We start from the raw sequence: 23569 nt of genomic DNA, 5'->3' as shown, positions 1-23569 counted from the left end.
GGAAACCACATTTGTGTTTAAATCCTGCTTCGGGTTGCCTGAGTTCTTGAGGCTCTGGTCCATCTCAGTGACATTGCCAGGCCCCTCTGTGGAATCCCACAATGCCAGCCAACAGCTATGCTTCCACTCTCCTTCTCCAGGTCTCCTCCTGCTCCCCAAGGCTCAGAGGGAAGCCCCTGGAGTCAGGGCTCCCACTCTCAGACCTTCTCCACGGAGGCCCACTCAGGTCCCTGGCCACAAAGAAACAACTTTTAGCCCTGAGACTGAAAAAAAAAAAAGTTTTAATAAATACAAAAATCTCCAATAATGACTCTGCTCAGCTCAGGGGCAGCAGGAGTGAAGTGGAGGGACCCTTGGTGCTGAGTGAGGATAAATTAAAAATCCCAATAAGCCAGTGACATTATGTACAGAAAGAAAGGGGTTGGGCTTCTAAGGCAGAGGCTGGAGGGTGACTGGGCAGGAGTCAGAATGGCCGTGGCCTTGGCCTGCCCTGGCTGCCCCTTCCCCTTGTGGAATTGTGGTTCCCAGAGGTAGTGGGGGGAGGGAGAAGAGGCAGAAAAGAGCCGAAGGCACTTGATTTCCCACAGGAGGATGCAGGGCCCTTGGCGCCACTCCTTCTCCCAGCCCAGGCCCCGTCCTCTTGGTCATGTGGCCTTCTGGCTGCTCCCTAGGAGCCTTCGGCTTCTTTCTCAGGCTCTGGAACTGTCCTGGTCTCTGGGGCTGCTGGAGACAAAAGGGAATACATTTTGGAGAGAGAGGAAATTGGGCGGCACGGAGGACACAGCGGAGCATCTCTGTTCTAGGCCCAGAAAGGTCAGAACTTTTAAACAAGTCAGCACACACAATCTGTGTGACTCAGTCACCCGTGAAGCAGATGGCACTGCTCCTGGCAGGCAGCAGGTGCCCCCTTCCCTCCCGGGGTGCCCCACATACAGCCCCCTCACTTACATCGCCGGGCTGAGCAGTGGGAGCAGCAGCGACTCTCCTTCCCTGGACCACAGGACAGTGGCAGTGAACAGTCATCCCGCTCACAGTGGGGCACCCCTGCCTAGTGCCAGACAGAGTAGATTTTGAGGGTACCCAGAGGCACAGGGGAACAGCAGCCTCCAGCCTCTTCAGGGAAGCCCACTCCCAGGAGCCTACCCTCCCTGGAAAGGTCTCCCCACTCTAGGCCAGGTCCCCAATGCCCATCTCACACAGAGCCCATTCCCCACTTACTCCACATCTGCAGGTGATACAGCTCATCTCCCCAAAGGGAGGCACCGAGGGGTGCCAGCTCTGGCTCTCTGGGAACCACTGCCCTGCAAAACGGCAGCCCCGGGGCCCATCGGCCTGCATGGGGTCCCCCAATTGGGGGTGGGCCCCTGACCCCACTGTTGGGAGGAAGGAAGAGATCAGCAGATGTGAGCTCTGTAAGGGCCACCCAGGTTTTATTTGTTTTTGAATCTCCAACACCTAGCAGTTTCTGGCACTTAGTAGGTGACAAATTTGGATGAGAGGATGGATGGATGGATGGATGGATGGATGGATGGATGGATGGATGGGAGGGAGGGAGAAAGAAAGGGAGGGAGGGGTAGGAATTGGAACCCATCATAGCCCACTAATAAATACATGCACATTCTTTCCAGTGCGTTTAGAGCCCTAGCTCCTAGGCACAGAGCAGTGCTCAGTGAACGCTGAATTAGCTGAGAAGTTCCTTCCATCCACCTTCACTATGCACCCCCTCACCCATGACAAGCCAGTGAAGCACCTCAACTGCCCCAAGAGGCCTCAGTGCCCACCCCCTCACCTGGACACTGTTTGCAGCAGTCAGTGGGGTTGGCACGGACAGGCTGGGCACAGGCCAGCCGAGGACACTGCACCTTCTCACAGTGCACCTCTCCAGTGCCCCCCTGTAGGGATCCATTGAGGAATGGGTGTCAGAAAGGAAGGGAGCCTCCTGCTTCCTCCCTCTCCTTTCCATCCCTCCAATGTCGTATTTCCATGGCCTTTCACTCAGAGGCCCTGGGCTGGTGCTTTATATACCTGAACTCAAATGCTCACGGTAGCCCTGCAACATAACTGCTATGGTATCTGCTTGCAGGAGTGGAAAGGGAAGTTCAGGGAGGTACAGAAAGTGCCAGGGCTATGTGGAGCTGGTCAGCTGGCAGAGCCAGAATTCACACCCACATCAGCCCTTCCCTTTTCCTGCAGGAAGCTGATTCTCAAAGCTCAAAGGACTTTTCAGTGTTTTAATCCTTGAGCCTCCCTCACCAAGGCTGGGCTTTTCCCTCTGGCAGCCCCCTCCCCACCTCTGCAGACCCTGCTGGGTTATGGCACCAGAGAGGATTGGGCAGCCATACCTTGCAGGTGCAGACAGCACACTTAATTAAGCCAAAGGGGGGCACGACAGGGTGCCACCGGGTACCCGCTGCCCGCCAGCTCCGGTCACCATCAAAATAGCAGCCTGGGGGACAGGGAGGAAGGGGGGGGGGGGGACAGTGCCCAGCTGCCGTGAGTATTGAGCTCATTGGCTGGGCCCACAATTAAGGCTGGAGTCTCAGGCCAACCCCATACTAGTCTAACACCAGGACCCATTTGTGGACCAGTGACTCTAATGAAGCCTATCAGGTGTCATTCAGAACCTGTGCCCTTCAGTCTCCCCCCCCCCCATATATATTCTCACCCTTTTGTGCCCCTCCTGGTCCCACCCAACAGCTCCCCTGGATTCCTCATCCCTGCACACAGACTTCCAGCTCACCCTCTCCAGGGTCTCTGCTCCGTGACAGCCCCGACAGGTCTCTGACATCTTGCTTCTCTGTGGAGCCAAAGAAATAGTGAAGGCAGAGGATGGCGGCCCCCCTTACCTCCCTAGAGGCCTCAGCCCCTACAGTGGACCTTCCACTACCCTCTCCCACTGGGACAGGTCACTCACCGGGGCACACAGGACAGCACTGGTCTGGTGCCTGCACTGGGCTCGGACAGCTGGGCGGCGGGCACACCACGGGGTCACAAATCACTGTGCGTCTCTGCAAAGAGAGATGGGGTGGTTGGCTGGGACCCTTGCCCCAGAATCCAGACCCCAGTGCACGCTTCCGCAGGAGCATCCTACCTGACAGGTGCAAAGCGAGCAGAGCGGGTCGTAGTTAGGCGCCCAGCGAGCCCCATGGGGGCGCTGCTGCCCCTCAAAGAAGCAGGTGTTGGGGTCTCGCGGCCGCCCGGGGCCGCCGGGTTTGGCTGGCGCAGGGGCGTCCTGGCCAAGCACAGCCGGCAGCGCGGGCAGTGCGGCGGCCGCTGAGTCCGGCGCCCACGCTCCTTCGGCCCCCGCCGCCGCCAGGCGCAGGCCGCCCACCTCGCACTGGTTGGCGATGTGCACCTGGGAGGAGAGGAGAGTTGAGGCAGCAGCCGGGCTCCCTCGGCGTCTCCACCAGCCTCGGCCAGCCCACCTGCCTGAGACACCTCGACCCCTGAGCACCCCTGCGTCCCAGGAGGATGCTATTAGCACCAGCAGTCACCCCAGCGACCAGAGACAGGGTGGTCTGCTGCCAGCCTCGTCATGTACCTTGTCTGGCTTTATCCTCCCAACCAGCCAGGGAATCTGATACTACCCCCCCCCCACCCCCCCAGGGCTCAGAGAGAGCAAAGTGACTCAGGCAAGAGCACACAGTGCCGGCTCAACTCTGAAACATCCCCAGCGGCCCACACTGCCTGCCTACCTGCCCCCGGAGCTCCCCGTGGGGGCTACCCTTGGTGGTGATCAGCAGGGAGGCAGTGCCCTGAGCCAGGTGCCGCAGCAGCTCAGGCTCCAGGTCCTTCACCACGCCCTGGGCCTGTAAGAGCCGGGATATGGGATGGGAACAAGGCCGTCCAGGGCTGCACCTACCCTTCTTAATTCACAGATGAGAAACCGAGACCCAAGGAGGTTAAGTAAAGTCTTCAAGGAAGTGAGCCCATTAATGGTGGTGTGGAGCTCAGAGAGCCAGGCCTCTCTGACTCCAAGTCCACCCCATTTGAGGGGTTTTGCTCCACCCCACCTGCTCCTTTGGAGGTTCAGGATGTTACATGCTATCCAAGAGATCCCACCAGAGAAGGACACAGGAAGGAGAATGGAAAACAAAAGTCTGAGTCAGATTCATACCCAGGTCTGTCTGACTCCCGAGCCCATGTCAGCTCTGCCATACCAAGCTACCTGCTCTCTGCTTTCCCCGCCACAGGCCCACACAGCCCTTCGTGCTAAAAAGCAGATACTTTCAAAGCTGCCTCCACCATCATGTCCTCACCTCTGGGCCATAGAATCCCTTCAGCAGCCGCCGGGGCCCTGGCATCCCAGGAGGCCCTAGGAGGTGGGCAGTGACTGTGCCCTGTTCTGAGCCACCAAGCCCAGCCAGCAGCACTTCATAGTGCAGGTGACAGTGGGTATCCAGCGAGAGCCAGGCATGTCCTGCTGCCTGGCTCTGCACAGGGGGCAACACCAGGGCTCCTGCCAGGGGCACGGGCAGTGCTGGATCCAGACAGAGCACAGGTGACAGATGAAAAGGTGGCCTGGAGCAGCCCGGTATTCCCCATCTCCCCGGCCTCCCCCAACATGCATTCCACAAATCGGCCGACACTGTCCATAGGCCCAGGGCAGGGTGGAGGGGGAGGCAAGCAGCAAGTTTTAGACCCCTGCACCATGGCAACAGAGAAGGTCTCCCAGCAGGGCCACCCCTTACATCCCCACCTTCTCCAGATGCCAACCTCGAGCTCAGGCACAGAGAAAGACACACCAGGCTCTGGCACCATGCTCACATGCTTGAGTCACAGATCACAGGACACCAAAGGGCAGGCAGATCCCAGGGCACTCACTGTCGTGGCGGGTGCTGTGTCCACTATAGGGCAGGGCAGCCACATGCCCCCTCAGTTCTCCATCTGGGAAGTCCTTGGTGCCCACATTCAGGAACAGCTCATTCTGCAGCAGCATATGAGCCCCTCGGGCACCCAGTCCAGGGCAGACACCCACAGCCTGGGGGACAGGGAAGGATGCCAGACTTAGATGCCCTAGCTGCAGTCTGCCAGATTCCAGACGAACCCCTCCTCAGCTTTCACATAAGCCCAAGGTTCCGAATGTCTTCCATGTTTTCTTACACCCAACACACTTCTACACATGCATAACACTGGATAAGAACCTTGAAAGCCCAGGTTCCAGTCCCTTCTCTGCCATTTCCTACCTATGCAACAATCTTGAGGAGTTATTTAACCTGTCTGATCCTTCGCTTCATTATCTATAAAATGGGAACTGTAAGGGCCAAAAATAATATAAGTAAGGCAACCAGTGCACTATGTAGCATGTAGAAAGGCTCAGTAAGGGGTACCTGGGTGGCTCAGTTGTTTAAGCCTCCGACTCTTGATTTGAGCTCAGGTCATGATCTCATGGTTTACGAGTTTGAGCCCCACATCCAGCCCCCCTACAAGCCCCACATCGGGCCCCACATCAAACCCCACGTCAAGCCCCACACTGGGTTCCATGCCAATGGGATTCTGTCTCCCTCTCTCAGCCCTTCTCCTGCTCTCTCTCTGTCTCTCTCTCCCTCAAATAAAAAATTTTTCAAAAACTTTTTTAAAAATTTAAAAATGTTAACTATAGGGAAAAAAAAAAGAAGCATTCAGTAAGTGGCAGCCATTGCTATCACATTTATAATTATATGGTCTCCCTGTCCAACTCCTCCTCCCATTTGATGTGAGCTTGCTGAGGACAGGGGCCACACCTGATTTTCTTTGTATTCCAGTCTCTAGCCCGAAGCTCACTAAAAACATGTCCAGTGAGTCAATGTGTCAGTGAGACAATCTGTTAGTGAGTGAATGATTCTGAACATCTCTGCTCATCCAACCTGGCTTCCCACAGCCCTGCATTGTTAGCTCTGGGGTGTGGCCCCTGTGGCCTGGCTCTGCCTGAAGTACTCACTGTGTGTCCTCCCAGCTGGGGTCCAGCCATGCGGCACAGGATGGTACGCTGGTTCCTCCGCTGAGGCTTGGTCTCCAGTGTCATGGCCACCACCTCACTGCCTGTACCTACCACTTGTACCTGGTGGGCAGGGTTGGGGAGGGCAAAGTGAAGTGGCAGAGAAGGCCTGGGGCCTGAACCATGAAGGCCAAAGCCCGACCCCGGCCTGCTGCCCTCCCACCTCCTGCAGCCCCTGACTCTTACCTGGTAGATCAGGGAGCCATTTCCTAGTAGTGTAAGGCTAGCTGAGCCGGCTGCACCCGTCTGAACTGGGATCAGGGCATCGGCCCCGCAAAGGACGCTTTGCAGGACTGCAGAGGGGCGAGATAGGTGGAGGCCGGCTTGTCCTACAGCCATTCATAGGCCCAGCCCACAGGATGCCTCCCATACCCACCCCGGCCACTTGTCTGTGCCTCTTGGTTGTGTGTGCCCAGGGTGCCAGGCCCCACCCTGCCTCACCATCGCAGCTCTGCCTGGCAGCAATGTGTCCACTGATGCGCAGCCCTGGCCCACCTGCCCTCTCCAGGGCCATCGTCAGCTCCCCCTGCACCAGCCAGTCCATCTCCTGGGCTGTCAGGTTGGGCAGCACCTCGGCAAAGCCTGGCTCCTGGAGGGAGAGCAAGGAATGGTGGGGGCAGCAAGAGGCCGGAGCAGGTGGCAGCAAGAGCCAGACCCTCACTCACCTGGACCGAGGCATTGGCGTAGAGCTCTCTCAGCAGCTGCCCCTGATGTAGAATCTGGAGCCGCAAGGGAACCTGGCTTGGCCCTGCAACAGCCATCCATATGGATGCCTCTGACAGACAGGTGCTCTGCCTCCTCTCCTCACTTGCCCTGCCCCCTCCCACTTACCCCCACTCCTGGGTTCCAGCAGCCCACGGAAGAGCAGCAAAAAATGCAAGGAGTCCTCTGTGTCACTGAGAGTGAGTAGGGTGATGCCCCCTGTGCCAGGCTGTGGGGGGCCTTCCAGAGTCAGAATGGCACTGAAGGTCTCTGGGGGAAGGAAGACCATGAGAGCCCATCAGAAAGTCCCCTCTTCAGCCCACTCCATTCCTGGGGATAGAGAAGACTCAGAACTTCATGTCCAGGGGCCATCTGCTCCCCTCACCTGCAGCCAGGGCCCGGTGCCGGATGAGAGGCCCCCAGACCTCCCCTGAAGGGTTAGTGGGTGTCACAAGTGCCACATGTAGCTGTTCTGCCCTAAGGAGCCGCAGAGACAACCGAGGCACTGCCCGCCACACCCCACAGACCTGGAGCAGAGAGACAAGAAGGTCCTACTCAGACAGTATGTAAGACAGGCCAGCTGAGAGGCCTAGCTCTGGTGAGGAAGGAGTACAAAGGAGCCCTCAAGCCCTCCTAGGAAGCTGAAGAAGGGGCCTTAGAGCCAGAGGCTGGGGTCCAAATCCTGGCTCAACCACTTACTAGCTGTGTGACCTTGAGCAAATCACATTCTGCTACTGAGCCTCAGTTCCCTCATCTGTAAAATGGGCATCATAATGTCAGTGCTTTCCTCTCACTGGGCTGTTATGAGGACCAAAGGAGGCATTGCAGAGCACGCCCTCAGCATAGCGCCCAGACTGGAGAAGCACTCATAAATGGCATCATCTCACCAGGCCATCTTGACTGGGGGCCGCAGGGTGTTCAAACAGGACGCTGCCAGTGGAGTCTGAGAAGCGGATTCGAGTAGGGCGGTCCAGCCTGGGAATGAGGGTCTGGTGAGTATGGGCTCTGAGCCTAGGCCAGGAGCAGCTCCTCCAGCCTCTCCCAACTCTCCTTCCCCAGTCCCCAGCTGGCCCCCTCCTCCCACCTTCCCCTTTCTCACTGCCTGTAGGAGATGGAGAAACGCAAGCTAGAGCGCAGCAGAGACACTCGGGCCCGTGCCACGGCCTGCGACCTCGGCCCTGTCAGCAGCGCCACGAAGTCTGTGAGGAAAAGATGTCCCTAGTATCGTCACCCACTGGGGCAGCCCGGCCCCAATCACAACCCCAACTCCTGCCTGGCCCCTACCTACCGGTGTGGCCGTCTCCGCGCGTCCGATCTTCAGAGCCTGGTTCCCCGCGGTCGCTGTAGCTGCGGTGCTCTGGATCCCGCGGATACTCAAAGGCCAGGCCTGTAGGCTGCCTCTCCGGACCGCTGCGCTCTAAGCCAGGAGTGGGAAACACGGGCTTCAGCTGGGCACCGAGAAGGCAGTCGGCGGTTTCATCTGCTCCGTCCGCCCCATCCATCCTTGTGGCTCAGAACCAAGTACCACTGCCCTGCCGCCCTCCCCTCACCGCGGAGCGGGCCTTACCCTGGGGACAGGTCTGGCAGCAGTGTCCCGGCAACTGCCGCGGCTGCACGCAGGCCAGGGTTGGGCACTCAGGTTTGATGTTCTTGCAGCTGACCCTGCCCGGGCCCCTTGAGCGGCGACCCCACTGAGGCTGCTTGCAGAGAAGATGCAAAAACCAAGTGAGTGAAAGATGCCAATTGGTGAGACCCAGGGCGAGCAGGGAGAGTCAGGACCAGAGCAAGGTCATCCCATGGAGTCAGACCACTCTGCTTCTTACAAGCTGTGTGACCCTAGACAATTTATTTAACGTCTCTGGGACTTAGGGTCCCTATCTGGAAAATGGGGGAAATAATAGTGTGTATCTAGCAGGGTTGTTCTAGGAGTTAAGTGAGAGACAGACGAAACCCTTGGCAAAGAGCCTGACACATAGTGGGTGATGGATAACAGTCAGCACCTGAGACTTGAAGGGGGCACTGCCTCCCACCAGGAGAAAAAAAAAAAAAAAAGAAAAGAAAAAATATATATATATATATCCCAAATACCTGCAGACTCGCTTCTTTATCCTCAGCGGCTCCGAGTGCACCCCGACATCCCGGGACGCGAGCGCTCCCCCACCCGCAAGGGCCCCGGGCTACGGCCGCTTGGTCCACTCACCGCCTCACAGGCGCACAGCACGCAGCGCATCACCCCGAAGGGCTCCCCCAGGTCCGGGTGCCACGTCTCGTCCAAGGCATAGACCTTCCCGCCGAAGGAGCAGCCTGCGGGGACGGGCTTGGCTGGCGGCCGCTGTCCCGCTCCTGCGGTGTGCCCGCCCCGGGCGCTGCCGGCCGGGCCCTGGGTCCCCCGGCACGACGCGCCTCGCGACCCGCGCCCACCCCTCCAGGCAGCCTGCCGAGCTGAGCCACCTGCGCCCGGCGCCCCCTCCGGGCGGGAGCAGACTTGCCCCGAGCCGGACTCTGCCTGCGCGTCCCTCTAGGCGCCCACCTACCTGCCGCTCCCCGAATGGGCAGCGGCTCCTTCTCGGACCGGATGGGCAGCGCGGGCGGCTCGGGGCCGGCGCCGTGGGCCGGCCGGCAGCCGAGCAGAAGCAGCCCGAGGAGCAGCAGCGGGGCCGGCGGGGCCGGGAGGCTCGGCATGACGCGAACGGGACAGCTGGGGAGGCGGGAGGGAGGAGGGAGCAGGAGCAGGAGGAGGGAGGTGGGAGGAGGGCCGGGCCGGGGGCGGTACGGCGGGAGGGGGCCGGGGCCAGGGCCCGGGCAGTGCGGCGAGGGGCTCGTCGGGCGGCGGGAGTCGGCGCCGGGCCGGGCCGGGCGGGGCGGGAGGAGCGGCCGGGAGGAGCGCGGGCGGGCGGGCGCTGACCCGGGCCGTACGCGCCTCTAGTGCCCTGGGCGCCGGCTCTGGCCCGTTTTATGCCCCGCGCCCGGCGCCCCGGCCGGGGGCCTCCTCCTCAGCAAACGGGGCGGCGGCGGCGGCTCGGCGAGGGGCCGGGCTGAGCCCGGGGGGTCCGGCCCAGCAGCAGCGGCCCGGATCGCGAGTGGGGGAGGGGAGGGAGGGGCTGGGACGGGGCAGGGGAGGAGGGAGGGGCTGCAGGGGAAGGGGGAGCGGAGGGGGGAGGGGGAGGGGAGAGACCAGGGGGCGCGAAGAGGGGAGGAGAGGCGGGTCTGGAGCCCCCCGCTGCCGGAGGCCACAGGGCGGCTGCACCGGGAGGTGCGTGTCCAGCCCGGGACGGGAGCCCCAGGCCAGGGAGGGGCAGAGGCTGGGCCTGAGGCCTGGGCCGGCCACTGGGCTAGTACTCGGTAACTGCCGGAAGGATGAAGACTTGTCTTTTAAGGATGACAACGTGCACCAAAGGCCGGTCAACTGATCTCCCCTACTGTGGGCCCACAGCACCTCTCAAACCCCACACTACCCACACTCTCTGTCTAGCTTGTGTCCCTATCTCTTCTCTGAGGTCTGTCCTCATTCTACTGGTCCCCAGGAAGTCCCATTTCAGAGTCCCATTTCTGTCTGGTGACAGTGTTTCCCTCCCTACGGTAACCTGTCCGGAGGCCCATCTAACCATCCTCATCCCCAGCCTCACATCCTTTCTCACCTTCTTCCTTCACGCGGGGGACCCTCTGCCTCTCCACCCCACCCCCAACCTCCTTTGTCTTGGTTTCCTGGTCTTGACTGCCTCCCTGTCCCCTCCCACACCCATTCACCCACCATCCTCCCAACCATCCCAGCACCCTCCTTCCTAATCTTGGGAGGCATCTCATCTGGCTGAACTGGAGAATTCCGGGATCTAGGCCATCCTCCTTAGCTGACAGCCCCATCCTTGGGAGGAGGAGCAGAAGGGGAAGAACTGAGGTGGGGGTGATGGGAACAAGGTCAGGCCAGGAGGCCCCTGAGGACAGAGACTGTGAGGAGACTGGGATTGAGGGGAAAGCAAAGGAACTAGAGCCAGGGCCGAAGGAAGAGGGGGGCCAGCAGGAGGTATTTGCGGGGGAGGTTCAGCAGCTGTCTTCCCTAAGACAGGGACACATGGGCCTGGTTATTCTTCTTGTCACATATGGAGTGGTAGGAGATGGAAGAGGGAGAAAGACAGGGCAAGTGCAGGAGAGCTTGGGCACAGAGTTAAGTGGCCTTAGCTGTCTGAGCTGCTGGGCCCTGAGCTCAGCCTCACCCCCACCCCCTCCCTACCACCACCACCACAAACAGCCCTCACCGTGCAGTCCTCTCAAATTGTCCAAACGCTTTCCCCACAACACTGACCAATGACAGCGTCATTCTCTAAAATGGGCAATACCCACATTCCCACTGGGAAAGGGGAAATAAGACATGACTCCGAGAGGGTTATAGGAAAGAAAAGCAGAAAAGCAAGAGCCCTAATGGATTTCAACAGCAGGTGAAAAGAAATTTAGCCAGTCAAGAACTGAAAAACCCACCAATATATCTAAAACCAGCACCAGACCTTTGTGACTCTTCCCCAGGAACAAAAATGTCCTGCCCGATTCCTCCTAGAAAAAAACCCTGTTCCCCTCTCATCTCCTTCCCCAGCCAGGTCCCAGGTTTCCCATCTCCTAGAAAAAGATGGATCCCTCTGTTCAAATCCTCTGTGTGGTGTGCGTGGGTGGAAGAGCTGGGCTCCGCTGGTGGACCATGGTCCAGGCAGGGGCTCCATGTTCAGTGCGGGTGGGAGGAGAAGGCGTCACTTCCGGGGGCCTTCGCCAGTGTCTGGTAGCTCCCTGCTCTCTGATTGGGCAGAAGTGGCCTGGGCAGGCGTGTGACCCTACTGCTGTGGAGGGGCTGTGCCCCAACACTACATGTCTTCCTACCCATCTGCACCCCAGAGGGCTGCCTGCTGTGCACCTGGGTCCTGGAGCCCTTCTCCACCCGGTGAGTGGCAAGCAGGTTTTGGAGTTAAGTGAGGGTAGGAAGGACAGGAAAGAGGAATTGGGCTTTCAGCTGGGGGAGGGGCAGGCAAACTGGAACCTACAGGCACTGACCTTTGTCGAGAAGAGTGTAGCCTTCCCAGAATGGGAGGAGCAGGACAGAGCAGGGGTAGGGGGTGGGGTGCTGGGTTCTGAGGGACTGATCTCAGACTTGGAGGAATATAGCAGTCCTGGCGGGTCCTAAGGAAAGGGGGCATGTGCTCAGGGAGAAAATAAGAAAGGTGGCACATTTAGGGCTTAGGACACATAACATCAAGCTGGACACAGATCCAATCCCCATTCTTACCCAGCCATTCCTAGTTAGCTTAAGGTTCTGAATTGTGGGACCGGAGAAGCTGGGACGAAGGAGAGGGTAATGGGAGGAGGGCTCATGCATGTTGACAGACCTACAGGAAATCCCAATATTGAATCAGGTGCAGGCCTCTTTGCACTACTCGTCAAAGAAGGAGGAGGCCATGTGGGGGGTCCTGCAAAGGAACTGGAAGGGTTCTGCAAAGGGGGCAGGGAGGAAGATATGGGCTATGAGATGGATACGGTGGGTGTCCAAGGCGAGGTAAGCCATGTAAGGTGGGTACCTCACTCAGCAGGTGCCCATTCCTGGGCATCTTGCCTCAGGTGGCAAGTCCCAAGACTGTTAGCCCATCTCTTCACCTTGGATAACCCAATATTTCAGAACTGGGAGTGTAAAGAAAAACTCCAAGAGGCTTTTGGGTGGGGGTAAATGGAAAGAGAATGATAGGTTCATTGCTCCCATACCGCCTTCTCATAATCTTGTAATCACCAACCCCTAGTAGTCCAGTTTTGTTTTCGCCCAGCTCACCTCCTCAGCCCCACTCCCAAGCCACCCCTCAACACATTGCACATGTTTACTAGCTCCTCACCTTGACCCTGTATCCAGCTTTCCAACCTCTTCTCCAGGGCTTATGCCACAATACTTCTGTTCCCTTTCCCTGTCCTAGATTGTCTCCAACCAAACAACCAAGGTTGCTCAGAATTTGAGGGCAGTTAAGATGTGTGTGTGTTTGTGTGTGTGTGTGTGTGTGTGTGTGTGTGTGTGTGTGTGTGTGTATACAGATTCTGTCCTGCTCTCAGCAGGGGGCTGGTGCCCCACAGCAGATTCACCAAGGAGCCTGACAAAAAGGAGACGCAATATGCTGCACTCACACGGAAACCTGGGAGCAGCCAGAGCTCTAGCAGTTCTAGGCTGGTCGGCGGCTCACACCCTCCCAGCAGCTGTTCCCCCCAGCCAGGCAGTCTTTTCCTTGACACCTGATTAAATGTTCATTATTCCTGTCACTTGCAGGATAGATTCCAGACCCTCTTCCTCAGCCCACCTGTGCCCCACAGTGCAAGAAGTGCAAGAGCCCAAGCCGCCTCCATGGCCCCAGGAAGGATTCAGGGGAGAGGCCCCATCCAGGGAGCCACTCCAACCAGACAGCGTGGCCAGAATGGAGCTGACTGGTAAGAACACACTGGAGGGACCTAGGGCTAAATCAGAACATGGTTAGAGAGGAAAGACAAAGGAGATGTGCTGCAGGGGTGGAGGGCTGAGGGAACCCAATCTCCTGGGAATAAGGCTTCTGAAAGGCAAATTCCTTGGATTTCAAGTCTGGGTCTTAAATGGGAATTCCTGGACCACCACCTGACAGTGATTTCTTCTTTTTCAACCTCACTTCTCATCTAAGAACTGCTCCTCGTGGTCATGCTTCTCCTAACTGCAAGACTGAATCTATGCCTTCCGGCTCCTCCAGCCTGTGACCCCCGTCTCCTAAATAAACTGCTTCGTGATTCCCATGTCCTTCACGGCAAATTGGTGAGAATCTCCCAGCACTCACCCCTTACCCATTAACTGGTTAGATGCCCTTACTCCCATCACTTCCTCTCACTCCATGATCCAAGCACTGTTGTCCCCATATTGTCTTTGGTGAGATCACTGCCTCCCAATCACCACTCCTTGACAAGGATTACGATTTGCAATCTAGCCCATTTTAAAAGCTCTAGCCTGGATATATATTGCTCATGGAAGTCTATCTTGGTCACGGGGTCATCGTACCCCCCCTTTATTTGAGTTCCCTTCTCCACCTCTCCACCACCCATCTTTTTCAATAGAGCCAGTGCCCAGACGTTAACCCTTTGTCCACACCTGTCCTGCTGCCTGCTGTGGACTTTAGCCTGGGAGAATGGAAAACCCAGAAGGTAAGAAAGTCATTCCTTCCTTTAGTTTCCCTAAATCCTGTCTTCTTCAGTTTTGTACTGCTTCCCATGGATTCTTTAAAATTCTTGAGCCCCCTAAGAATATCTCACTTTCAGCTTGGCCACCCTAACCTAATCTACATTCCACTATGATGTTGTCCTCTGGACAAGGTGACTTACAGTCCTAGTATGTTAAAATAGATTCAAAGCTGAACACCAAGGAAAGCTGGATAAAAGTCGCTTATGGCCATGCCTTTGACCTAGTCCCGTGCAACCTTCTTAAGTTAGCATGAAGAAGGAAGACTGATCTGTCATCCTCAGATGACACAAAACTGGGAAGCACCGCTAAAATAACAAAAGGCAGAATCAAGATTCAACTTGCTGAAAGGCTAGGTCAAAAACAAGGTAAAATTTAACAGAGATATATATAAAACTGTACATTTACTCAAAGTAATTAAATAAAGTCCTATTCCAGCTTCCAGGCCACGATGCCCCCACTTCCTTTATATAAACTTCTAGCCCTAGAACTTACTATGAAAAAGATCTGGGAGGACGGAGTTGACCTCAAACAGCAGCTATTTTAAAAGCTAGTGATTCTAGCTCGTTTTAGATGTCTAGCATCCACATTGTGGAAATACTCCTAAAAAACAGTAAATGGATTGCACTTAACGGTACTGGACTGAGTACCAGACATCCTCCTGAAGATAAATGCTAATTTATTCAGAGGGACCATATTAAACTAGCATGTGTCCAGAAGGAAGAAGCAACCTGAACAGTGAAAAGCTAGAAAACAGGTTATGTGAGGAATGGCTTAAAAAAGGGCGGTGAGGGGGGGTGCTGTCTGAGTAGTTTGGAGGAAAGTGGTAGTCTTGTGGTATGGTTGGAAGTGCTTTAGTCTGAGGCTCAGGAAACCTGGGAGGGAGCACGCCTTTTAAGATCAAGCTCTTCTATCCTCAAGATCCCCAGAATGCCCTCTCTTCCCTCAGGTCTTCCAGGGGGACTGGGCCAGGGATGAAGGGTGGTCCCTAGGGATGCCTTGCAGTTCTGTCTCTGCCATTTATCAGTAAGCCCCCTTCCTTCATTTTTATGATCTCTGTGATGGCCTTATCTCTACATTAAGTTTTAAAAAACCATATGACCCTAAGATTTTGTAGCAGAAAGAGTGAACTGGCAACACTAGAACCCAGAGGTAAAAGCTGTAACAGCTCAGATCTCAGCATATAAGGGGAAAAAAGAACTTTTCTGACTGAAATTAAGTGTGAGACCAGGCTGGGTTACTGGACACCGGAGTTACTCAAGTAGAGGCCGATGACCAATTGTCGGGAGACTCTGAAGGAATTCCTGTGCTGGGTGGGACTTTGGTCCTGTCCAATTCTCAGCTCCTATGATTCATCCCCCTGGCTACTCCTCGGGCTCCCCACCCACTACTAGCATGCCCTTTGAAGCGGGCCCTTCTCCCTCCCATCTCTTTTGCAGGAGCAGACCAAGGCACAGGACGTTCTGGGAGCCGCGACCCTTCTGCTGGAGGGAGTAATGGCAGCACGGGGACAACTGGGACCCACCTGCCTCTCATCCCTCCTGGGACAGCTTTCTGGACAGGTCCGCCTCCTCCTTGGGGCCCTGCAGGGCCTCCTAGGAACCCAGGTAAGTAAATCCTGAGTCAAGGGGACTACAGAGACTGTCCTTTGCTGACTTAGCCCCCTTGGAAGACCTGAGGGAAGAAAGGAGAATTCTGGGAATCTTGAGGGTAGCAGAGCTGACCTACTAAGGAGTGCTTTCCCCGAGCCATAAAGTCCGGGTGCTGGCACCTTATCTTTCCCTATAGACGAGAGAGACATGATATCTGGCCCAGATCTCTGGCCTCAGGCCCATCCTCTGCCCACAGCTTCCTCCACAGGGCAGGACCACAGCTCACAAGGATCCCAATGCCATATTCCTGAGCTTCCAACAACTGCTCCGAGGAAAGGTGCGCTTCCTGCTGATTGTAGTAGGGCCCACTCTCTGTGCCAAGCAGGCCCTGCCCACTACAGCTGGCCCAAGCAATACCTCTGTATTCCTCACACTACACAAGCTCCCAAACAGGACTTCTGGATTTTTGGAGACAGACTCCCGTGTCTCAGCCAGAACTACTGGCTTTGGACTTCTGAAGAGGCTGCAAGGATTCAGAGCCAAGATTCCTGGTCGGCTGAACCAAACCTCCAGGTACCTAGACCAAATCCCTGGACACGTGAACAGGACACACGGACCCTTGACTGGAACTCATGGACTCTTTCCTGGACCCTCACCCAGGGCTCTAGGAGCCCCAGACATCCTTCCAGGAACTTCAGACATGAGCTCCCTGCCACCCGACCTCTGGCCTGGATATTCTCCTTCCCCAACCCATCCTCCTACTGGGCAATACACACTCTTCTCTCCTTCACCCACCTCACCCACTCCCCCCGATCCAGCTCCAGCCTCCACTTCCTGACCCCTCTGTCACACCCAACTCTGCCAGTCCTCTTCTAATTGCACCCCACCCTCACTTCCAGAATCTGTCTCAGGAGGAGTAAGGTACTAGGGCCCTGCCAGCTTCAGCACTGTCTCCCATGTAAAGTTCCCTTACCCGGAGGGGAGGCCCTGGGAATCAAGTTATACCAGATTTCCTGCTTTCACCTGAAACCCAAAGCCCTGCTAAAGCGGGATACACAGGACAGAAAAGGGGATCATTTTTCACTGTATAATGTAAAACTTCAGAAGCTATTTTTTTAAGCTATCAATAATATTCACTAGAGCGTCTAGTTATCTTTGGTCTATTTTCCGCACAAATTTACAGCTTACTAATTCTCTACATGCTCTTTTTCATACGGTAATTATGCAAAGGGCTGGGCTGGCCTGGCTTCTGAACAGAGGTAGAGACTAACCTTATGTCAGAAAACAGAGAAAAAAGAGCTTTGATTTTTTTTCCTCAGAACTAAGGTTAGTGTCTTTATCCCCTTTACTATCATTCTCAATAGGGCTCTGATCTCCTTTTCTTAGGAGATCCTTACTCTTGAAAAATGAATGAGAAGTTGTCCCTCAGAAAGGCCGTCTCTACATAATCAACAAAACTGAGCCTATATAATAAAAAATAAATAAGAACACCCAAAAGCTAACAGAAAAGCAAAGGAAAGAGATGTTCTTCTCAGGGGGCAATAGATCTCCCCCTTCCCTCCCCTCCCAAAAAGTTAACAGGAAGCCTTGGAGAGCCTCACACCCCAGGTAAGGCTGTGCAGACAGTTCAGTCAAGACAAAACCTGGATGTGACAGCTGAGCAAACAGCGAGAGCTTCAGCAGCTCAGCAGGAAGCTTTGCCAGGCACGGGTTCCTGCCTCCCTCCTGTGGAGGTCAGGGGGAAGTGCAGGAAGTGGCAAGAGTCAGTCTCCTAGGGCTCACACAGCAGGAGGGACAAGTACAAGTTGAAGGCTCATTTCCCAATCCCAGAAGCACACAGTATCTAAGAAGCTGCCCTATGTGACTACCATGAACTCTGCTAAGGATTCTCTAGAGAAGCCAGGCTTATGGGGCCTTGCAAATAAATGCCGCTGTGGTGCCTCTGAAAAGGTTTATTATTGACCAAAACAAAAACTCCATTGCACAGGTCAACACTACCTCCAGAGGCTCCTGTAGGAAAACTAATAGCAGCTTTTTCCTCTTCCCTCCCCACAACTCCCCAAAGGAAAGACGACCATGTAGGTAAAACAGCCAGGAATCCAGAGTTCCAAACACTGCCACAGATAACCCCAGGATCACTAGAGGTATTCCAAAATAGAAGAAATGAAAGCCAGCATGCCAGGAACCTTACGTACGTTACCTTTTATAGCGCTCACACAACTCTATCACCTTGGGATTATCATCTCTACTTTGCAGACAATGAAACTGAGGCTCAGAGAAGCCAGGCATTTTCTCAATGCTTACATAGCCTGTGAGCAAGAAAAGAAGAAACCCTAGGCTGACCAGAGCCCATATGGTCCCCAGTGTGGTGTACTGTCCAACAGATCATTCAGTGATTCTATATATCAGGAAAGATTTCCAAGTCTTGGGGGAGTAAACAGACCAACAATTAAAAAGTTCTGAGTAGAAAACCAAAAGCTTTTGGAGGGGGTGAAGAACTTAGACATCTCCAGGTGTCCTTCTCTCCCATCATGGATAGAACAGTTGCCATGGAGAAGGAATCAACAAATGCACAAAGCTCAAAAGTGTACGCATCTCAGATGGTGTCAGTTTTTGCATGGGAGAGAACAGTTCATCCACACTACAAATTCCAGCATGCAGTCAAGGGAATGGTTAAGTAGAAATTGTAACTTACTGAAATACTAACCTGGATTAAATGTAATGATCAAAAGGAAGAACCTTCTGGCACATGAAAGAGTCAGCACCCAGAACAAGATATGCCGAAGGGACCAAAGACAAAGGCTTAATAAGGGTTCTCAGCACAGTCAGATGAGAGACAAGGTTGGCAAAACTGCAAGAAGTATATAGCCAGTAAGTTCCAGGCATCCGGTATCAGCATTGGACTTACTTCAGAGCAAATGCAAATAACTCCTGGGCTTCTCCAATGTGAACTAATCTGTCCATATTGAGAATCTACCCTTCCCAAAACATCGTCAGACTTATTCCATCCCTTCTTCCCTTTACACAAAAAGCAAAAAACCGTGACAACCAGAACATTCTTCTCTCTATTCAACTGCATGCCAGTTCTCTCTTCTGCTACCCCAGGATAGCCAGGATAGTCTGCTATGCTACCCCACAAACTATTACTGGTAATTAAGTTTTCCCACTCTAACCTAAATCCAGCCTTCTCCAAAACCCCAAATCTGACTACACGTAAAAAAGTTCTACGAGTCCATGAAAATTCATTCCAACCCCCATTGCACCTTCTGTCCATTCCCCCCCCCCCACAGTAAAGCAAAACACCTTTTCCTCCCCCCTGCAGAGGCCATCCATTTTCAACCCATTTCCCTAAATACTATTTCTAACACCTCATGTAAAGACCTGAAAATGATAGGGAAGGAAATACCCCAGGCATCCCAGCAGGGGGACCAGCTCCCATGGCAAAGCCAGGAGATCAAAAGAGAAAACTGCTTAATACACACTCACAATCTTTCTGGATTGTTACCCTGAATCTCCTAGGGGAGATAAGAGTCCAGAGACTTTCTCAGAGACCTCAAATGCCAGGCTGAAAAGCCAGCTCATATTCTGGAGTGCTTCTACAAGCATCACCATTTCCTCAATTTTGTTTTTGCCCAGTTTTAAGTTAGGGACTGCAGTCAGGCTGCTCCATTGTCCTAGAACTGGACTGCCAGCCTCATTGGTATTGCTGCCTTGTCCACTTCACTGGTCTGTGCAGCAGCTGCCTGTTCAGTGTTACTGGTGAGAACCCCCACCACTCACCCTCCCTCCCTGCATTGCAGTAATGCAATGTAGAGCAGACACCTAGCTCCTCCACCTGTTCCTATAACCACCAAATCTGTTCTTCCTATTCTCTTCATAGTCATGTCCCATGCCTGTATCTAAAAGCTTCCACCCAAAGCTTCCACAAAAATGATGGACATTTCCAGGATATGCAAGTGACTCATTTAAATCAACGTGATCTGACTTCCTAAGAGACTTAAAGTGTTGGAAGGACACAAGCAGGGCTCTTTGCCCATTCAAAATTCTATGCCAAATGGGTGGTATCTTCCGGTGCTGGGGTGCCCTCAGGAGCCAAAGGCACAACACTCTCCCAGACAGAAAATCACTTTGGAGGATAAATGTTGGGGTAGTTACCCAGAAGGCTGAGATAACCCTAAACCCAGATACCAAAAGGCTGGGATAGATCCTACATTGACATGTGATCATCTGGCTGTGGGCCAGAAATACAATATACCACAGGCAAAGTAGAAAAAATGATTTTAGGGTAAATGCAAAAGACTTTTTTTTTAAGGGCGGGGCAGAAACGGATCTGAAAAAGTAAAGTTTAATTTAAAAATCATATACACACAAAACAACTTCTGATCCATTTTAAGCTCTCCCATTGGGTCTTTCACAGGCAAGTTTCCCATGGAGTCCAGACCACCTAAAGATGCACCCACAGTAGGCAGACAGACAGCCCCTCCTGAACAGGTGGTCAACAGTTACCGCTCCTCAGGCTTGAATGAATGAATGTCCAAGCCCTAAGTGACTAAGCAGCAAGGTTGGCTTCCTGGGTGCTTCAGAAGGCCAGTTTCTTCATTAGCAGATAAACTCTGGAGTCCACTTCAAATCCGTGCAGGTTGTTGGCATCACCCTGCAGCCTCATGAGCAGGCCCCCATACGACACGTAGGCAGAGCTGAAATGGAAGGCCCCAGTCCCATGAGTCTAAGCTCTGGAGCGGCTACCCAGTGGCTCCCCATCCCAGCTTAAGAAAGAGAGGCACCCTTCTAGCGTCTGGTCATTAGGAACCAAAATTCAGACAAAGATGAATGCACAGATATGTGCATGGCAGTATTCCGGATATCAAACAAAGGTGGAAAATGCTACATGCCCAGAGTAATGGAAATGATCAAATGAACTAAGATAGATCCATTTACTGGAATGTTATGCTGCTATTAAAATGTTTAGGAAAAGCCTTAAACTGACATAGGGAAACCCATTTTACATAACTTGAAGCAAAAAGAGCAGAAGGGGCGCCTGAATGGCTCAGTCGGTTAAGCGTCCAACTCTTGGTCTCGGCTCAGGTCATGATCTCACGGTTCATGACGTGGAGATGCACCTTGGGCTCTGCACTGATGGCACAGAGCCTGCTTGGGATTCTGTTTCTCCCTCTCTCTCTCTCTCTCTCTCTCTCTCTCTGCCCCTTCCCCGCTTGCACTCTCTCTCTCAAAACTAAATAAATAAAAAAAAAAGAGAAAAAACAACATGATCTCAAAGAAAAAAAAGTACACAGGAAAAAACCTAGAATATTCAAAAATGTTTATGTAAAAGATTCCCTTTGGGTATGGAATTATAGGTGATTTTTTTTTTTTTTTTTTTTTTTTTTTGCTTCCTCACATTACTTCTCTGCTTTTCAAATTTCTTACCAAGAGCACATATTGTTTTAATAAGATTTTAAAGAACAGCTAAAATAGTTGGGCAGGGAAACCAAAGAACTAGGGATTGGATTGCAGGGTAGCAACACACACACACAAATAAACAAAACCAAAAAAGTCTAGCAGTTTAATCACTTAATGCTGCATTTAGTTCCTGGGGAAGCAACCTGCCTTTGCACTTCACATAGCAAGATCATCGGCTTCTCACTTGGACCCCTGGGCCCTGAGGTCCTGACAAAGGGCCAAGTGAGCAGCCTACATTTCAGACTGGAAACTGTTCCCAGAACAGTCCCCTTCCGGGTCCTGCCTAGGTCTGAGGTGCCTGGGGAGAGACACAGGAAACATGAGCACGGCCCAGATTTTCAGAGCATGGCCCAAGGCAGGGGGACAAGGGTCTCACAAGACCATGGAACTTACAGACGCGTTGCTGCCTCAGTAGAAGTTTCGTCTCCCTCAATCCTGTATACTTTCCCATACATTACATACTCAAATTGGTCAGCCCTGTGAAACAACAATAGCAAGGTTATTCTTAAAAAAGTAGTTAACAATAACGAGAGGCCCTTTGATAATGGTAACTGATAACTAAGCATCAACATTATGAAACCGGACGTCTTCCAGATACAATGCCATTTAGTCCTCACAGCAACCCAATGAGCAAAGCAAGACCATCCATACTTTACTGGTGAGGAAACTGAGGCTGAATGAGGTTAGGCTGTTCAACAAATAAGTGGTAGGGCTGAGATTTGAACTCCGTGGAATTCCAAAGCCTTTCCATCACACCAAACTCTCTCCCAAGATGCAAGGTTCACACAGCTTAGGTCACTCAGTGGTCATTTCCTTAGCCATCAATAAACTACAACCCACAAACACGTAATTACTGCTTGGATAAACACCTGGCTGTTCAAATTCTTAAGTGCAGCAATTTCCTTAAGGTTACTCAGATTCTGCTGATAATCATTTATTCCACAAATTAAATAAGGGTCTTTTCATACTACTTATCTACTTAATCTTCAGGCATATTTCAAGTACTCCCTTCTTCACTTCCTCACCTGGAAGGCCTATCATCTGTGGGGTTGTATTCACCATCATCCAGGGTACCATCTTCATATAAGGTACTGGCTATGACCAACCGGAACTTGTCACCTGAAAATAATGGCAATACCTGGGAGTGAAGAACGGCTAAAATGTCAAAAAGCCTCCTGCTATTGTCTGTGTTCAACACTTACCCAAGTCTACAGGGTAAATCTGGATGTTTACATCTAAGATTAGGTCCATCTTGAAAGATTCACTCTCACAATGTAGTCGAGACACTGGAGGGAAGCAGAGAAAAGAGTGGCATAGGTAATTGCCAGGCTCCAGCAAACGCTACAGACCCCGCTTTGGGGGATTATATGTAATTGAACACTCAGTCTAACCCAGTCTGCATCCACTAGCCTCTCATCTGCTCTCAGAGAAATGCAGAACCAGACACGTCAGAAAGAAAGGGAAGAAAACTATGGCAAGTGGACAGAATCCCACAAAAAAACAAAGGTCCTCTGGCAATAAATAATATCCAGGTTCTAGGCCTGCCTGAGTGATTAAGAAACAACCTGACTTTGGGCAAGTTACTCGTTCATCCAAAGGTTTTGTCTTTCTGTGCCGGGTGCTGGGCTGAGTGGATTATCGGGACTTGTAAGAGCTGGTATTTGTCTTGAAGAACATCTCAGTCTCCAAGCAAAGGAAGAGATATCAAGGAGGAACACTTCAATAATTGTTGATCAGTAACAGAATAAAGACGTGTATAGCAATCAGTCAATTCTGACTAAGGGAGGACGTCACAAAGAACTAAAAATTCTTAGGACACTACAAGAATACAAGCTCTGAAGTCTGATTACTCACAATGTAGCCTTGGGTAGGTTACTTAACTTCTAGGAGCAAACTGGGTAAGTCACCACCTACCTCATGGAGGCTCTTGAAAGGAATAGGTAGGACAAAATGAGTGTAAGGTGCTCGATACAGCGCCTAGCTCAGAGTGAGGAGCGATTAGAAAGGTGCCCAGGAGTTTATCAGCACCATGAGAAAAAACCAGCCAGGCACAGGGCACAGCATATGTGAAGCCAGACAGAGTTCCGAGTCTCCGTTTCCCATCTATAAAATGTTTCCCGAGGGAGAGTCCTCTATCAGGAACTGCCGGTAGGGGCAGGCCACGTGGGTGGGGTGGACAAGGGGCCCAGGGGCGTGTCCCCGAAGAGTCTAGCCCCTTCCCCTAAACCGCCCCTATGTACACCTCACTTACCTCGGTCAAACTTCTTGCCCTCCGGGTCAATGTCTTTCACATCAAAAATATCCTCAAACAGGATGCCCGCCATGGTGAAACAGCCACGAGAGTAGCAGAGTGGCTGAGACCGCTACCACGACTAAGGGTACGCGCTTCCCCTCGCGTGGAGAGAGGGTAAAAGCGCCTACGAAGTGGCAGCAAGTGACTAGAATAACGCATGCGCGCCGACAATGAGTAACGCCACCACTTCCGCTGCCTGGCTCTCGGGGCTTCCTAACTTCCGCCCCGAAAGATTGCTTCCGAGAGTCCTCAGGATTTAGGGCGGGCCTCAGGGCCATATAACTCCACCCCAGGGCGGGGACACGACTAGTCCCACCTCCGGCCGTGGTGGCGCG

General features: G+C 53.4%; 3 protein-coding genes across 8 annotated transcripts; 1 reads left to right on the top strand and 2 right to left on the bottom strand.

The window, feature by feature from the left end:
- Positions 1-270: 270 nt before the first annotated feature.
- CHRD (chordin) lies at positions 271-9602 on the bottom strand. 5 transcript variants are annotated; one of them, XM_058730694.1, is made up of 23 exons: positions 9214-9602; positions 8880-8983; positions 8247-8379; positions 7968-8096; positions 7779-7878; positions 7567-7654; positions 7065-7206; positions 6809-6949; positions 6643-6725; positions 6419-6566; positions 6164-6270; positions 5921-6040; positions 4825-4981; positions 4260-4480; positions 3696-3809; positions 3092-3355; positions 2915-3008; positions 2741-2797; positions 2343-2446; positions 1790-1892; positions 1219-1373; positions 949-1048; positions 272-720 (listed from the first exon to the last, which is right to left on the bottom strand). In XM_058730694.1, exons 1-23 carry the CDS (start codon positions 9359-9361, stop codon positions 668-670), a joined length of 2865 nt encoding a protein of 954 aa, XP_058586677.1. In that variant the 5' UTR covers positions 9362-9602; the 3' UTR covers positions 272-667. The 5 variants fall into 5 exon arrangements, 3 of the variants coding, with proteins under 3 accessions (XP_058586677.1, XP_058586675.1, XP_058586676.1); XM_058730692.1 differs by having other exon boundaries at positions 273-723; XM_058730693.1 differs by having other exon boundaries at positions 273-723; positions 8247-8376.
- Positions 9603-9926: 324 nt separating this feature from the next.
- THPO (thrombopoietin) lies at positions 9927-16629 on the top strand. Its single transcript, XM_058730699.1, is given in 11 exon segments — positions 9927-11357; positions 11360-11401; positions 11404-11454; positions 11457-11495; positions 11497-11603; positions 12963-13120; positions 13345-13472; positions 13769-13855; positions 15329-15496; positions 15738-16286; positions 16288-16629. Coding segments are annotated over 11 exon segments (1503 nt in total). The 5' UTR covers positions 9927-11297; the 3' UTR covers positions 16402-16629.
- A 3181-nt stretch (positions 16630-19810) lies between these two features.
- POLR2H (RNA polymerase II, I and III subunit H) lies at positions 19811-23453 on the bottom strand. 2 transcript variants are annotated; one of them, XM_058730705.1, is made up of 5 exons: positions 23193-23440; positions 22144-22227; positions 21967-22060; positions 21335-21418; positions 19811-20178 (listed from the first exon to the last, which is right to left on the bottom strand). In XM_058730705.1, exons 1-5 carry the CDS (start codon positions 23263-23265, stop codon positions 20061-20063), a joined length of 453 nt encoding a protein of 150 aa, XP_058586688.1. In that variant the 5' UTR covers positions 23266-23440; the 3' UTR covers positions 19811-20060. The 2 variants fall into 2 exon arrangements, with proteins under 2 accessions (XP_058586688.1, XP_058586689.1); XM_058730706.1 differs by lacking the exon at positions 21335-21418 and having other exon boundaries at positions 23193-23453.
- Positions 23454-23569: the final 116 nt, after the last annotated feature.

Source organism: Neofelis nebulosa, chromosome 5 (assembly GCF_028018385.1).
Source record: "Neofelis nebulosa isolate mNeoNeb1 chromosome 5, mNeoNeb1.pri, whole genome shotgun sequence".
Lineage (NCBI taxonomy): Eukaryota > Metazoa > Chordata > Mammalia > Carnivora > Felidae > Neofelis > Neofelis nebulosa.
This window is presented reverse-complemented; position numbering and strand designations above follow the sequence as displayed.